Source organism: Lactuca saligna, chromosome 6, assembly GCF_052625555.1.
Source record: "Lactuca saligna cultivar CGN05327 chromosome 6, ASM5262555v1, whole genome shotgun sequence".
In the NCBI taxonomy this organism is placed as follows: Eukaryota; Viridiplantae; Streptophyta; class Magnoliopsida; order Asterales; family Asteraceae; genus Lactuca; species Lactuca saligna.
This window is the reverse complement of record NC_136422.1, coordinates 79823608-79838325: the sequence shown is the minus strand read 5'-3', so window position 1 is coordinate 79838325 and position 14718 is coordinate 79823608. Positions and strand designations below refer to the sequence as shown.

Sequence of the window (14718 nt, the reverse complement as noted above, 5' to 3'; positions counted from 1 at the left end):
TCCATTCGAGACACAACCTTCTAGAACAATAAGGGGGTTCAACAATCTCTTCAATCCTAAGTTTTGAAGGGTTAGGAGACATAGCATATGTATGCAAGTTGGTACGCCAAAATTTTGTATACACTTCTGTAAGCTTATGTGAAGCAACGTAGGACCTTAAGTGGTTGAAATCTTGATCACTATCCAATGCAAACAACCCAAAATCTAAATCCCCTAACGGTCGTTTAAAGTGATAATACATAACCTTACCTTCTTCAACGCAACCCAACTCCTCCATCATATCATCAATGTCATAAACAGAGAACAAATCACTGTTGATCAAGTCCACAAATTTGTGTTGTCCCTTGATGTATTTTCTCCCAGGAAATTTGGTAAACTCCCCCCCCCCCCCCCCCCCCCACCCCATAGTGCAAGCGTATACTAAAAACAGTTGGATTCCCACCTTCACAAGAAAAAAACAATAATATTTTCAAAATCAGAGACAAAATAAACAAGAACAGGGCATAAAATGGTTGGCTTTCCTTACTGTAACTTGCTTCCAAATCGATTTCATCCATCTATTGTTGTATTCACCACCTACTCATCTTCACTCTTGACGAAAAACTAGGGTTTTTGTCAGACGAGAAAGGTTTTGATCGGAGACTGGGTATGAAATATTTGGGTGAACTGGATATGGCACCATACGCAGTTGATAATATACACACGACATGAAATAATGAAAATACCCCTGTGTGCAAGGCATGTGGGGAACCCAAACGGAGAAAACTAATGTCTTACGACAATAGGGACTGGGTGGGTAGTATTTAAATACATGAGGGACGATCCAAGTTAATTTTCAAAAATAGATACTGAACGTGCAATTTACCACCTGGACCAGGGACGATTCATGTAATTTACTCAAAAAATATTGAAACAACCTCAAAGACAAATTGGTAATTTAAATATTTTGTTTTATTGTGTTGTAGTCTTAACATTTAACAAATGCTACGCAACCGGTTATGTATGTTTTCGTTCAATCAATTTTCGTTAAAGTTTAGTTTCATTTATCAAATGTTATGTTGTATTATAGATTAAACATATATAAATTATTGAAATATACTATGAAATAGGGAAGAATCCTGCGCTGTAGGGTTGGTTATGCAATTGAGTTAATCTAGATGTTACATTTCATCTAAAAAAAAATATAAATCATCCTTGTATCTTTTGGGTTTCTTCTGAAGGATTCCATGTACGGCTTCATCACATCTTCGTATTATGTTCAATAAAACATTCATTCCCTAACACGGTTCAGGTCCTTTAATCATGTGTTAACATGATGTCACCTATAAAATAATTCAATTTAGGCAACAAACTTTACCTAAATGCTAGAAAGAATCAATATAGTAGTAGTAGTAGTAGTACCACAGGGTCTTCTGCCACATCGATCATGACATAAACCACAAACTTGTTCTTGTTCATCAAAGGGTTTTGACTGATTTTCCCTCCTTGCAACAACAATCTTGGAATACACCACAAGATAAGGATGATCAACAACATGAAATATTAATATTATATATATATATATATATATATATATATATATATATATATATATATATATTAAATGTATACTACATGAAATAGCATTAAAAACTCAAAAACAAAATGTCAATATAATCATATTTTTATATGTACGTCTCGCAAGCATGTTAAGAGGTGAAAAATATTAGCATAATTGTTCATCAATGTTCCTGCTTCAACATATATGCAAATCAAAAACAATTCCATAAACAAATTTATGCAAAATATGTTTTTAAGATATAAAATACCAAAACAATTATTAGGGTTCCACAATAAACATTAACAATAGTCCAAAAAGTAGTATTTAAGGGTAGATGGGCAATTCCAACACATAAATTACCAAAATGACATTAATATAAGAGTATATTATAAAAACGAAAAGAGTAAAATCTTATCATACATAAATAAATTATTCCATATTTTAGCTAGATGAGTTCAGGCTTCTAACTGTTATAGACTTACAAAATAGAATCATCCTCTAGATTTTAACTAAATACAAATATGATAAAGAAAGAAAATAATTATCTTATAGAACCAATTTAATCCAAAAATACAAATCCTAATTTGATCTAAAATCAATAACCAACAGCATGCTTATAAGAGCAGTTTAAACTTTTAAGTAAGAAAACAAAATCAAGATACTACAATTCTCAAATTATTTGTCTAAAATCTATAGTCTTTATGATGTTACCCTGATTTTGTTATGCTCTAAAATTTTCTAATATCTAGACTTTCTTTAATAACTTAATTATTTTTCCTCATTTGCATTATAAACAACTACTCCATGCCCAATAAGATCTTACTAGTAGCTATATTGGAAGCTTATGATCATAAAGGAAGATAGTAAACTCTTCATCCCATACAAGATCACATCCCTCTTTATTAGCACTTGTAGGTAAAAGAAACAGGAGACATATATTAAAATTTTAATTCTTTAAATATTAAAGTAGAACCACTAAAAAACTGTAAATTTTTTGAAAGGTTCTTGTTTCCTAAAATAAAATAATGTGCCTCATTGAGGCTTTTCATCGAATACGGTAAGTGCAAGTTTAAACAATATAATAAACTTGTGGAAAACATACCGTTAGTAAGGATGAGGCTTCCTTCACCTCCATTTAGATCACCTTCCCCACCACCAAAAACATATTCACATATCAAAACCTGGAAATAGAGAGATGTATGAAGTTAAAATGCATAAATAACTAATTAAACAATATTATGTATGCCCAAAAAGGCAAGAAATGTATTATTATATCTTGCTGTGAAACTTACTATGGTATTTGGTGGTGTACCCTCGTTATAACCCTACGTAATTAGATAAATAGCAAAATGAGTATGTGAGGAAAAATAAGTTTACAGATATGTATAAACTTCATCCATTTCTTGTTCAGTTGTCTAACCTCTACGTCTCTTCAATTTCAAGATCTCCATCTCATAAAACCCTAGCTCATTCAATTGATTTACCGAAATTACTGGTAAATTGTCTCATTTCGTACACATTTCTTACTACATATTGTCATAAACAATCATTACATCTTAAAATCGATGTACTGGATGTGGTTTAGTGTATGTTAAATTTAGTAGTTTGACTTTTGTTCAAAAACAGTGTAGAATCTAGCAATCAGGGACCTATTTGTTGCGATCAGTGGATTGATCAGTTGAAGTAATCGAGTGATCTGGTTAAATACCTTTTGAAGCTCTCTTCAAGACTTTAGCATTATACAAAGCTTTGATTTCAATAGTATGCTTCACGTACCGATGAGGATTGAGGATCAGTTACTTCTGAGAGCAATCAAGGAAGAATGCTCGTGGGAGGGTCTCCATAAGCATCTCCAGTCGACTCTAAACTCCAAGGATGAATGGCATAGAAGGTAAGTTTGCTAACTACCATTAGCTTCTTCTGCATCTGCGCTTTGGTGCCGACAGCAGTAGCGACACATTGATCGGGTTAGGGGGAGAAGCTATCAATTAAGAGAAATCAAAATCTGGAGGCGAGGTCAGGTTGGGTCGTGCAGACTATGGTGTCGGTCGTGTCTACGGCAGCGGGTACCCTGAATCCATAAAGCTTGAGATGATTAAGAAAAGTAGAGAAGAAGGAGATGAGACGGTGAAAGGTTTAAGAAGTTGAAATTAAGGGGTGAAGAGGACACTGATCCCAATTTTATTATTTAGAGAGGGCGGTGGAATAAAAAGATTAAAAAAAGAAAAAAAAAATCCCACCAAAAAATTAAAGCGAAAAAAAAATAAAAAAAATAAAGGTTGTCCAAAAAGAACTCATGTTCACCAAATTGAGTCTATATATACAATATAGAAATATACATTAATATATTTTTTTGGAACGATTGAATTTTATTAAGCTAGCAATGATTAATAATTTAGTGGTATCAAATAATATATTTTTATGTTAAAGGTTTTTAATATTTGTCATATATATATATATATATATATATATATATATATATATATATATATATATATATATATATATATATATATATATATATATATATATGTGGATTAAGTTATTTTGTTTTTACAAACTATTGTGTGCCAGAATGCAAAAAATCTAGACCAACGGATGGAATAGAATCAAATGTCGTGATCTGAGGGTCTATGATATCACAATAGGGTAACATGTACCATATAATCACACAAATTCCAGCATAATGACATTTTAGTCAATTAACCCATAATAAAAAAGGAAATTTTTGGATTTTTTGGGATAATTAATTCCTTTATTTTTAAAAATCTGAATATTTTAAATTAATTCAAATTTAAAAATCTGATTTTATTCTGTCAGAATGTCAAACATTAATTAGTAAATATATTTTAGATTTATTCTTGCGGAATATATTTCCAATGTATATCTTTTTTATAATTAACCTGATTTAAGAATTCAACATATATTCTTCATATACATCTGAACTTGAATACAAAATCATATATATTCTTATGAACTAATAGTCTTATACAATTTAATATAGTTATACATATTCTAACAGAATATCATCAACAATGAATAAAATTGTTAAGAAATAACCTTCTTAAATATACAATTGTTGAGCAAATACAATTGATCTTCATCAATGGTCCATATAATCCACTTGATTCAAACTATGACGAAAATATGATGTATTATCGTAAGAATATAATTCTTTGCAAAATATACTTGTTGTTGAACTCGATTCCAAATCTTTCTCTTATATGATCGATATTGAATTCCTTCTTCAAGCCATTCTGAAAGAATAACATGCATTACTCGTTAGTATTACTAGTGAAGTTCATGTATTTGTTGTTAACAAACATTCTCAAAGATATTCTAACGGAATGCATTTATATAAATAAATTCCGATAGAATACAAGTGCTACTTATTTAATATAAACTATATAATTTAGAATTATAGCATATTCTAACAGAATGTGTTTCATTTTCCTATCTTTCAATGTTTTTTACTTTTCCTATCTTGACAAATAAGGAGATTGAAATCGCATTCTGTTAGAATAATATACATTCTAAAAGTTTAGATAGAATACATACCACATGACCAAATTCTCTTTTAGGTATTTCCACAAGCACCTTTCGTGCAACATATATAGATAATAGATAATCAAAGCTCAAAGTATTTAAAAAAAAGATCCAGCAAGTGAAACAGATTTAAAAAGCAAAAGCAAAATTCTTTTTTATGCATTTCTACAAACACCTATTGTGCAACTTATGAATATAAATATTATTTAAATTTGTTGTTTAACAATAAGCTTTTAACACCAAACCCACATGATTATTTATACACACAGATTATAAAATTAAGATAAATAAATAAAAACAACAAACAAATAAAAAAAAGAAGTAAATAGTGATTTGGATACTGTAAACATAAAATTAGTTTGCAACTTAATGAAAACATTCAGTGCTTGAATTTTGAAATTCATGGCTTATTAAAAGAATCGGATGTACAAATTTATAGTTCCAAATACTCAATTGTGCATTAGATGCAGCGAATCTTTCGTCCCCAAGCTTTCCTGGGCTTTGAAGAAAGGTGAAAGCTTCAACACATCTTTGATTATGTGCTTGTTCTTGGTCGTATTGATGAATTGGTTACAATAAACCAAGATCAATTTCTCAAAATCATCATATAAATAGCAAAAGAAAGTCAAATAAGTAATAAAATCACCATGTTTTTAAGACTTTCTTCAAGCTATTTGTCACCGGTGGAGAAGAGGACAGCGATTGAAGATCCATCCGATGAAACCTAATTCATCAATCTACCAATGATATATTCAATCATTGGAGACCAGAAATAATTGAGGAGCATTTTTTTTTACGTGAGTCAATAATGGGATGGCCGGCAGGAGTGGAGACTTTTAGACTTCTCTTGGCCTACAATTTGGCTAAGGTTATTAAGATGCAAAGGTACGATTAGATAAAGAGATGGGGAATAGATAATAAGGGGAGAAAATAGATGTGGTTGTTTATAAAAGAGAGATTAGATATTTATTTTGTTTCTTTAATTGCAGAGATTTTATTAAATGACCTTATTAATTGCAAGGTGCAAAAAACCATAAATATCTTTTTTGAATTAATTAATTATTTAATTATTTGTTAATTTCTGATTGGTATATTTAGAAATACAATAGCTGTTAGAAAGCTTTGAACCTAGCTTTTATATATATATATATATATATATATATATATATATATATATATATATATATATATATATATATATATATATATAACCTTTAATTAAGAAAAATATTATTATAATTGAATATAAAATATATTCTCTATAATTAATAAAAAAATCAGTTTATATTTAATTATAATAATATTATAATGCCCTTTAATATGTTATATTTCTTCCAAAGAAAATCGTCTCTAAGATGATAGTTTGTGAAAAAAATACTTTAAATTGCACATATACATTTGCCGACTACAGTTTGCTGGTTCAATCGCCACCATTCATTTACTCCCACGTGTCGACCATCCCGATGCGTGACATTGTTGTGAATTCAAGGCGCGTACACATGGAACTTTCAAGTGAAACACATCTCACCGCCCATTCCACGTGACTCCAAAAGTCGATAAGGCCATCACAGCCGTCGCCCCCGCCGTGGCCCATACATTTCCACGTGTTTGTCCTTTACACGTGTCACATACTTAAAGGCTTATCAAAGATTATCTGTTTATCTTTTTTTAATCGTAAAACTTTGTTCACGTAATCCTTGTTGAATCTCGAAGTCGCCCTATATATAACGCTTAACTCCGGAACTTCCCCTTTTCATCGAATCTCTCACAAAAATCTCTTTACTAGTAACAATTTGGAGAAATTATTGCCATTATAGGTTTACTTGTTTAATTATAAACATCTTTTAAAATAATCGGAGGTTGATTTTAATTTTCGAGTCTGATTTCGCAACTATTGTGGAAACTCAACGATATATTTAATGGCGATGAGTTTAAACCAGATCGGAGCTTTGTCTGGGACTCCAATCGCGACCGATTCAGGTCACACGGCGGGAGGAGAGTCAACAACAACTGCAGTCAGTGCGTCCGCTGTATGGAGATCTCCACCGGCGAATATCCGTGTATCGGTACAGAAACAAGGGGCGGAGATGGACAGGTTATCGCCGTCTCCACCGATGAGTCCAGTGAGAGGCGGAATGAGAGCGGATCTGTCGGTGGCGTGCCAAGCGTTAATGGAAGCTCCGACAGAGGAGGTGGTGGTGAGAGAGCATCGAAGTGGTGGCGTTGGAGGTAAGGAAGGGAAGGGGGTTCCGGTTTATGTAATGATGCCGTTAGATAGTGTTACGATGGGGAACGGAGTGAATAGGAGGAAGGCGATGAATGCAAGTTTACAGGCGTTGAAGAGCGCCGGAGTTGAAGGGATAATGATGGATGTGTGGTGGGGATTGGTGGAGAGGGAGGCGCCCGGAGAGTATAATTGGGGCGGTTATGCGGAGCTGTTAGAGATGGCCAAAAAGCATGGGCTAAAGGTACAGGCGGTCATGTCCTTCCATCAATGCGGCGGAAACGTCGGTGATTCCTGCACGTAAGTCCATTTTCTCTCCTTCCTTTCGTTGCTTTCTTTCATTTCTCATACGCTACACGTGGTAGTAACGTTCACGTCAGTAACCATTACTTATCTAAACAAAACGCCAATTGGAAACCGTGTTTGCTTGTTTTGAAATTGTAAACTGATGATTGATGAATTTTTTTCAGGATTCCTCTTCCAAAGTGGGTGTTAGAGGAGATCAACAATGACCCTGATCTTGCGTACACAGATCAATGGGGAAGAAGAAACAATGAATATCTTTCCCTTGGTTGCGACACCATCCCCTGCCTCAAAGGCAGGACTCCAATTCAGTGCTACTCTGATTACATGCGCGCTTTCAAAGACAAATTCAGTCATCTTCTTGGTGACACCATCGTGGTAATTCTTCTTATCTATTCATATCCCAATTCACAACTGGGTGTTTCGATTTTTGTGATCTCAACACTTTATGGCAGTAATTTTATTAAATAAATTTTGTAATACCCAAATGTTGGAATCTGTATAGGAAATTCAAGTTGGAATGGGTCCAGCCGGAGAGCTTCGATACCCATCTTACCCGGAGAAAGACGGGGTATGGAGGTTCCCGGGAATCGGAGCCTTTCAATGTTACGACAAGGTACATATAGTGATGCATATACATGCTGCCATTTCCGTTATCAATAACATCGATGTTGACATAATTACACAATACGTTTGTGTTGCAGTATATGTTGAGTAGCTTAAAAGCTGCAGCTGAGAGCTATGGTAAGCCAGAATGGGGCGGCACCGGCCCTACAGACGCCGGAGAGTACAACAACTGGCCGGAGGACACCAACTTCTTCAAAAAAGAATCCGGTGGCTGGAACTCCGAGTACGGCGACTTCTTCCTCTCCTGGTACTCCCAAATGCTACTAGATCACGGAGAAAGAATAGTCTCCTCCGCGACTTCCATTTTCAAAAACCTAGGTGTTAAGATCTCTGTCAAAGTCGCCGGAATCCACTGGCACTACGGGACACGCTCCCACGCGCCGGAGCTCACCGCCGGCTACTACAACACCCGTTTCCGAGACGGCTACCTCCCGATCGCCAAAATGCTTGGCCGCCATGGCGCGGTTTTCAATTTCACATGCATCGAGATGCGTGACCATGAGCAGCCACAGGACGCACAGTGTTCGCCGGAAAAGTTGGTGCAGCAGGTGGCTATGGCTACCAGGGAAGCGGGGGTGGAACTCGCCGGAGAAAATGCTTTGCCTAGATATGATGAGTTTGCACATGAACAGATCTTGAATGCGGCGTCGTTGTCCGAGAATGATGAGATGTGTGCTTTTACGTATTTGAGGATGAATCCTGATTTATTTCATCCTGAAAATTGGAGGAAGTTTGTGGGATTTGTGAAGAAGATGAAGGAAGGGAGAGATGTTGACAAGTGTAGGGAGGAGGTTGAGAGGGAGGCGGAGCATTTTGTGCACATGACGGAGCCATTGGTGCAGGAAGCTGCTGTTGCTCTTATGCATTAAAAAGGATTTTTAAAGATTTGATATCTTTAAAATTACGTTAGTAGGGTGTTATGGTTGTAGAGGAATGTGTAATTAGTAAGTGAAAATAAATGGTGGGTTTTTATACAAGCCATATACGTTTTCTTTTGTGTTTCAGTGTCTGTCACATGGCAAATATCCAAAACATTCAAATATAATTAAAATCAAGAGCCTCGTAGATGCAGAAGGAATCAGTTCGTTCCCAAAACCATGAGATTCTTAAATTTTTTTAACGGCCGAACGATTAAATAAAAAACAAATAAAAAAGTAAAAATAAATAAATAAATAAACTCTGAACAAAGAGCAAGAGAAAAATTCAAAAGCGGAGGAGAACGTAAAGTCTTGTTGAATGGTAACATATGTAACGGTGAAGAGCGGATAGTTTCACCATTCTCCTCTCAAATCCTTGTACTTGTACTTGCTATATGCGGCTTCTTTTATAATATATTCATCGTTTTCAAAAATAAATAAATAAATAAATATTCATCGTTTTCAAAAAAATAAATAAATAAACAGATATTGGGGGTTTTCATGTTTTAATCTAACTTATTTCTAAACAATTCATGCTTATTGCTTACTAACTCATTGATAGGAACAATCAATAGTTATTCAGAAAGAATTATGATCAAATATGTCGTTTCGATACCACCAAAGCATCCATATCGAGGAGAAGACTGGCCTCCACTATTTTTCTTTTTCATTTAAATATCGACAAACCATCCACCAAAACAATCAAATCTGAAAAATTAGAAACCACAATTTGTAAATTTAATCATCTCAAAATCATAATCAGTGTATTAATCATCACTTCACACTTGACAAATAGATGAACCATATTCTCCTCGGCTCATTGACAAGACGAGTCCAAAGAAAACTCAACATCAATGTCTCTAGCAAGCAAAGTTAGTAAGAAGTCTATTCAAAGTTAATCTCCAAGCTATACTATTACCTTTGATAGGTATCTACTTGATTCACCTCGTCTCGACAACTCCAAATTCTAACAAAAAAAAACTCATCTATATGATATCGAGTGCTATTAACAGAAAATCAATGATAATTATCCAATATACACAATCAATTATCCGCATCATTTAGATTGGCAACCAAATTACAAAAGGTTACAACTCGGTTAGTTGGTTAAGTTTAACATCCCCTCTGATCCACCTTCTCCAACTCCTATGCATCAATCTATCTCGCACGAAAAATCTTTGTCCAATTCCAACACATAAAGCATGTCAAATCTACTCCTCACTTCCACACTTCCTAGCTAAACCTCTTCCTAAAAATAGGTGTTACCACAATCCCCAACCTCTTTTGCAAAAAAAAAAAAAATGCAAAATAATACTTTTTTATTTAACCATATATAATCTTGAATAATACTAGCCTAAGTCCCGATAATTGTCGGCTTTGACACATCTAAACACCCATGTGAACTGTAAATAGCTTTGACAGCCTTGAGCCATAAATTCATATCATTTGAAAAGAACATTCATCTTCATTTTTGTTAGAAATTTGGGTATAGAAAGGCTTGGAAATTCTGAGAATTGTGATTATCACTTTCAAATCGAAGTATTTTTGTGGTACTCTCAAATCCTCAATTGGATAAGACTCAGAGAAACAAGAACAGAGAATGTATGATGATATTTTCGTATGTACTAGAAGTGAGACCAAAACCAACTTTAAGATCTTTATCTGAAAACTGTCATATGACAATTTTAAATTGTCATACAACCATAAAAACTGTCATAACAATGGATATATGGATAAGGGTCAAACCAATGGTCAATTATCTGAAAAACCAAGGTTCATATGTGCATAATAATTACACCATAAGTTCACAATCCAAGCCTAATGACTGAGGGTGTCATCTTCTATGTCTATCACTAACATAGGGAAAAAAAATGGTAAAATGCACTCAAGCGAATCGTGTGAGTGAGGAGTTGTCTAGTTTCTAATAGCGCTATCCATAATGACCATGAGCTCAAATGAGTTAATGAGTTATGTGAACTGATACAAGTGACTTAACTGCAATAAGGCCTCATGAATTAACAATAGCATACACATATATAGCAAATCACTTTTGATACAATTTAAAATAAGTACAACAAACATAATTGAGTAAACGATTGAAAATAAGTACAACGAACATAATTGAGTAAACAACATGCTTTTCCGCCCAAAACATTTAAAAACCGAAAAAAAGGGGAGGCGCGAATACTCACAATGATGCGTGAAGGTATTTGTGATGCCTTGAGCTAACTTCCCTCGCGTCCTACTACTGATTCCCTATGATAAGTTTACACCCTAGTAAGTCTCTAGTTGAAAATGTAACACTAGTATACTTAATTTATACAATAGAATTACACCAATTTTGTGTCAAAATTAGGTTTTGTATTAGCTACAAATATTTTTCTGTAAATTTAGATTTCCATGGATGAATTTATTAAATAACAAATTTAAGTGAAAAATCTCATTTTTGGCAATGTCAATTGAAGTGTAACTATAACATTTTGGAAGGTGTTTCAAATGGTAAAATATTCAAAACTAAATCAAACAAGTCATGAAAATGTCAGAACTTTATATTTCAGTTTTAACTGAAGTCAAATACATTAAAATAAATTTTCTTGAATTTTTAATTTGTCTAACTATTTTTCACCAATTTAATTCCTAAAAAACATCATAGAATTTAGGGAAAATAATAAATGATCATGAAAAATTATTTTTGTGTTATTGCTTCATAGTGTTCCTCAATTGAGAAAATAATTAAATACCAATTTTGATCAATAAAAATCGGTTTAAAGTTTTAAATGTCTTTTTCACCAAGAAATTTTAATTAAATATCAAAAAGTAATTAAAAATCACCAAACTTTTTATTTGTGTTCCAACTGAAAGTCAATGACCTCTAAAAAATTTTCCATGACTTTTAGATATGTATAGATATTTTTCATTTATTTAACCACTTGAATCCTCACAAATTCAAGAAAAATAGCAACATTTTAATATAAATTTCCAATATTTTTTTACAACTTATATACAATGTATATAAAATGGAAAAAAAATTTAAAATTAGTTTTTAAAGCCGTTAACCCAATTTCATGATTTATTAGTATTTATTCTGGCAAAAATATAAATAAATAATAAACAATTTAGAAAATTTCCCAAAATTTTATTTGTATTTAAAATGTAATACACAATTTTATAATGATTTATTGTGATTTTTAGAATAGTTCAATTATTTTCCATTTATTTATTCTCATAAATAGGCATTAATTCATGAAAAATTACTAACCAGTAAGTATAAGATATTTTTATGATTAATATGTAGTATAAGATATTTATGAAAAATTACTAAACAGTTCACCAATTTTTTTATTTATGATTAATATGTAGTATAAGATATTTTTATGAAGTTTAATAATATTTGGATAAGTGCAGCTATTTTTCATTAATTTAATCCATTAAACATTCATTAAATTGGGAAAAATAAGAAATTTTCATGGAAAAATTATAAATTTTTGCATGTAGTTTTTATGACGTCCAAAATATGTGAAAATTATGAAATATAGCTTTGGACATTTATAACTATATTTTACTATTTATTTCTCTTCAACAAAAATAAATTCGAAATCAACAAAAAACAACATTAGAAATGCATAAACATTCATGAAAAATCTTTACTCGATGTATAGGTGGTATCAAAATTTTACTAGTAGTTATTGACAATAAAAAGCATTTTATATGAATTATTACTCTATTTTCTTGCAAAAATTACAATAAATCGAGAACAACGAGTTATTTTCTTAAAATTTCCAGATCATCTTATTTTGTTGTTTCGATTTTGGGAAAAATCGTATTTGAGCATAAAAGAAGTTTTAGATATTCATTTGTGAAAAAAAATCATTTTTAAGCATTCTTAACAATGTACTTTGATCATCAAGCCTTTAAGCTTGATGTTCATCACATGCATTATGATTTAAAGACCATGAATGCACTTATTTTGTTCAAAATGATGTTTCTAAATAAAAAAATTGAATTCATGTGATTTTGTATCTTTAAAACTTGTAAAACTCAAGTTGATGAATTTGATTTAGGTTTGGATCATTGGATTTCACCTTCTAACAACATGTATGTTGTTTTTGGGTGAAATCCTACCACCACCATCATTAAATTCGACATGCATGAACATGCATATGAATCTTCATAAATAATGGTGTAGAAAAAGGAGAAAATGCAAGAAAACTTGATATTTTTTAAAGAAAAGTGAACAAAATGTAAGGAAATTGATTTCACCTTGAAGATGAAATTCAAATGATGAAGGTACTTGAGTAAAATGAGGGATATTTGCTATAAATTTCGTAGGTTTTGAAGCTAATTCATAGAGCTAAAGAATGGGGGGTAGAAAGAAGAAAAGAGAGAAAAGAAAGATTTCATCTCTCTAGATACACAATCTCTTTCGTCTTCTCTTTTGGGTTTCTCTCCACTAAATTTTTATCACCAAAATATAGAGATGTGTTTGTTAAATATGAATAATGAATGAAAAAAAATCTATCCCACAAATGTTGCTCCTAACATCATATTTCCTTTAGAAAGAAGAGTGAAATGATTGAGTTTTGGGGAAGAATGTTCTTGGGAGGGATAAGGCCGATTTTTGACTGGAGAGAGGAGATTTTATTTTATTTATTTTTTTATTAATCCTTAATATTTATAAAATTTCTTTCAATTTATATAAATTGTGTATTTTATATAAATTTTGTTCGTAAATCTTGGATTTTTAGCTTATAAATGTAAAGTTAATGTTAATGAATTAAATTAATTTCCTTGATTTTATTTCCACATTTTAAATATATTAATTTGATATTATAGTGTTTATAAAAAGTTTTATGGGATTTTATTATAAAACTTCATAAATTTAAGTTTTTATGACTTTTAGGGTTTTAAGGAGTTTGTAAATCTTTGGATATCAAACTTAATTCAATTTTGAGACTTCAAACTATTTTAGAGTTTCGTAACTCTTATTCAAGTTAGAAATAATATTTGCAATTTATTTTTATTGGTTTATTGGCATTTCTATGTAGTGGTTTCGAGATTCAAGTGAAATTGAGGAATTAGGTATACTAGTCCTTGTTTCAACTTTGACTTAACTTTCTATGAGACTCTGACCTAATATCTACTTTTAGCTCAAGTGCATGATGTGTCTACATGAATGTACAAAGATGCTCGAGTCAATGAATGACCTGAATTTGGATAGTTGTTACTGTTAAAGTAGTTGTAGAATTCACATGTTAATGTGTAATCTATGTACATAATCCCTTGTTTCTAATTGTTTCCAAGCTTTAAGTAGGTTATGAAGTATTCTTTAGCTACTAAATCTAGCATATGTCATTCCTACACGTGTAACTAAGTTTAGTCAGGTATAGAACCGACTCAAATTTTGACAGTTGTCACATTCAGGGTGTATCTTGGTTCTCCAAGATTGATTTGTGATCGGGTTATCATCAGATGTTGGTCAGGGATGAGGATGTGTAGAAGACAACTTTTCAGAATTGATATTGTCATTATGAGTTAATTTGTGGTGAAGCCTTTTGGGCTCA

General features: G+C 32.1%; 1 protein-coding gene and 1 long non-coding RNA gene across 4 annotated transcripts; one reads left to right on the top strand and one right to left on the bottom strand.

The window, feature by feature from the left end:
• Positions 1–1077: 1077 nt before the first annotated feature.
• Positions 1078–3721, bottom strand: LOC145003257 (uncharacterized). 3 transcript variants are annotated; one of them, XR_013661900.1, is made up of 5 exons: positions 2961–3721; positions 2833–2865; positions 2643–2721; positions 1402–1498; positions 1078–1322 (listed from the first exon to the last, which is right to left on the bottom strand). It is a non-coding gene; the product is annotated as an uncharacterized LOC145003257 (long non-coding RNA). The 3 variants fall into 3 exon arrangements; XR_013661899.1 differs by having other exon boundaries at positions 3249–3720; XR_013661901.1 differs by having other exon boundaries at positions 3317–3720.
• Positions 3722–6826: 3105 nt separating this feature from the next.
• On the top strand, positions 6827–9244 carry LOC145000285 (beta-amylase 1). Its single transcript, XM_078959487.1, has 4 exons — positions 6827–7610; positions 7781–7991; positions 8119–8229; positions 8318–9244. Exons 1-4 carry the CDS (start codon positions 7006–7008, stop codon positions 9107–9109), a joined length of 1719 nt encoding a protein of 572 aa, XP_078815613.1. The 5' UTR covers positions 6827–7005; the 3' UTR covers positions 9110–9244.
• The last annotated feature ends 5474 nt before the right edge of the window (positions 9245–14718 follow it).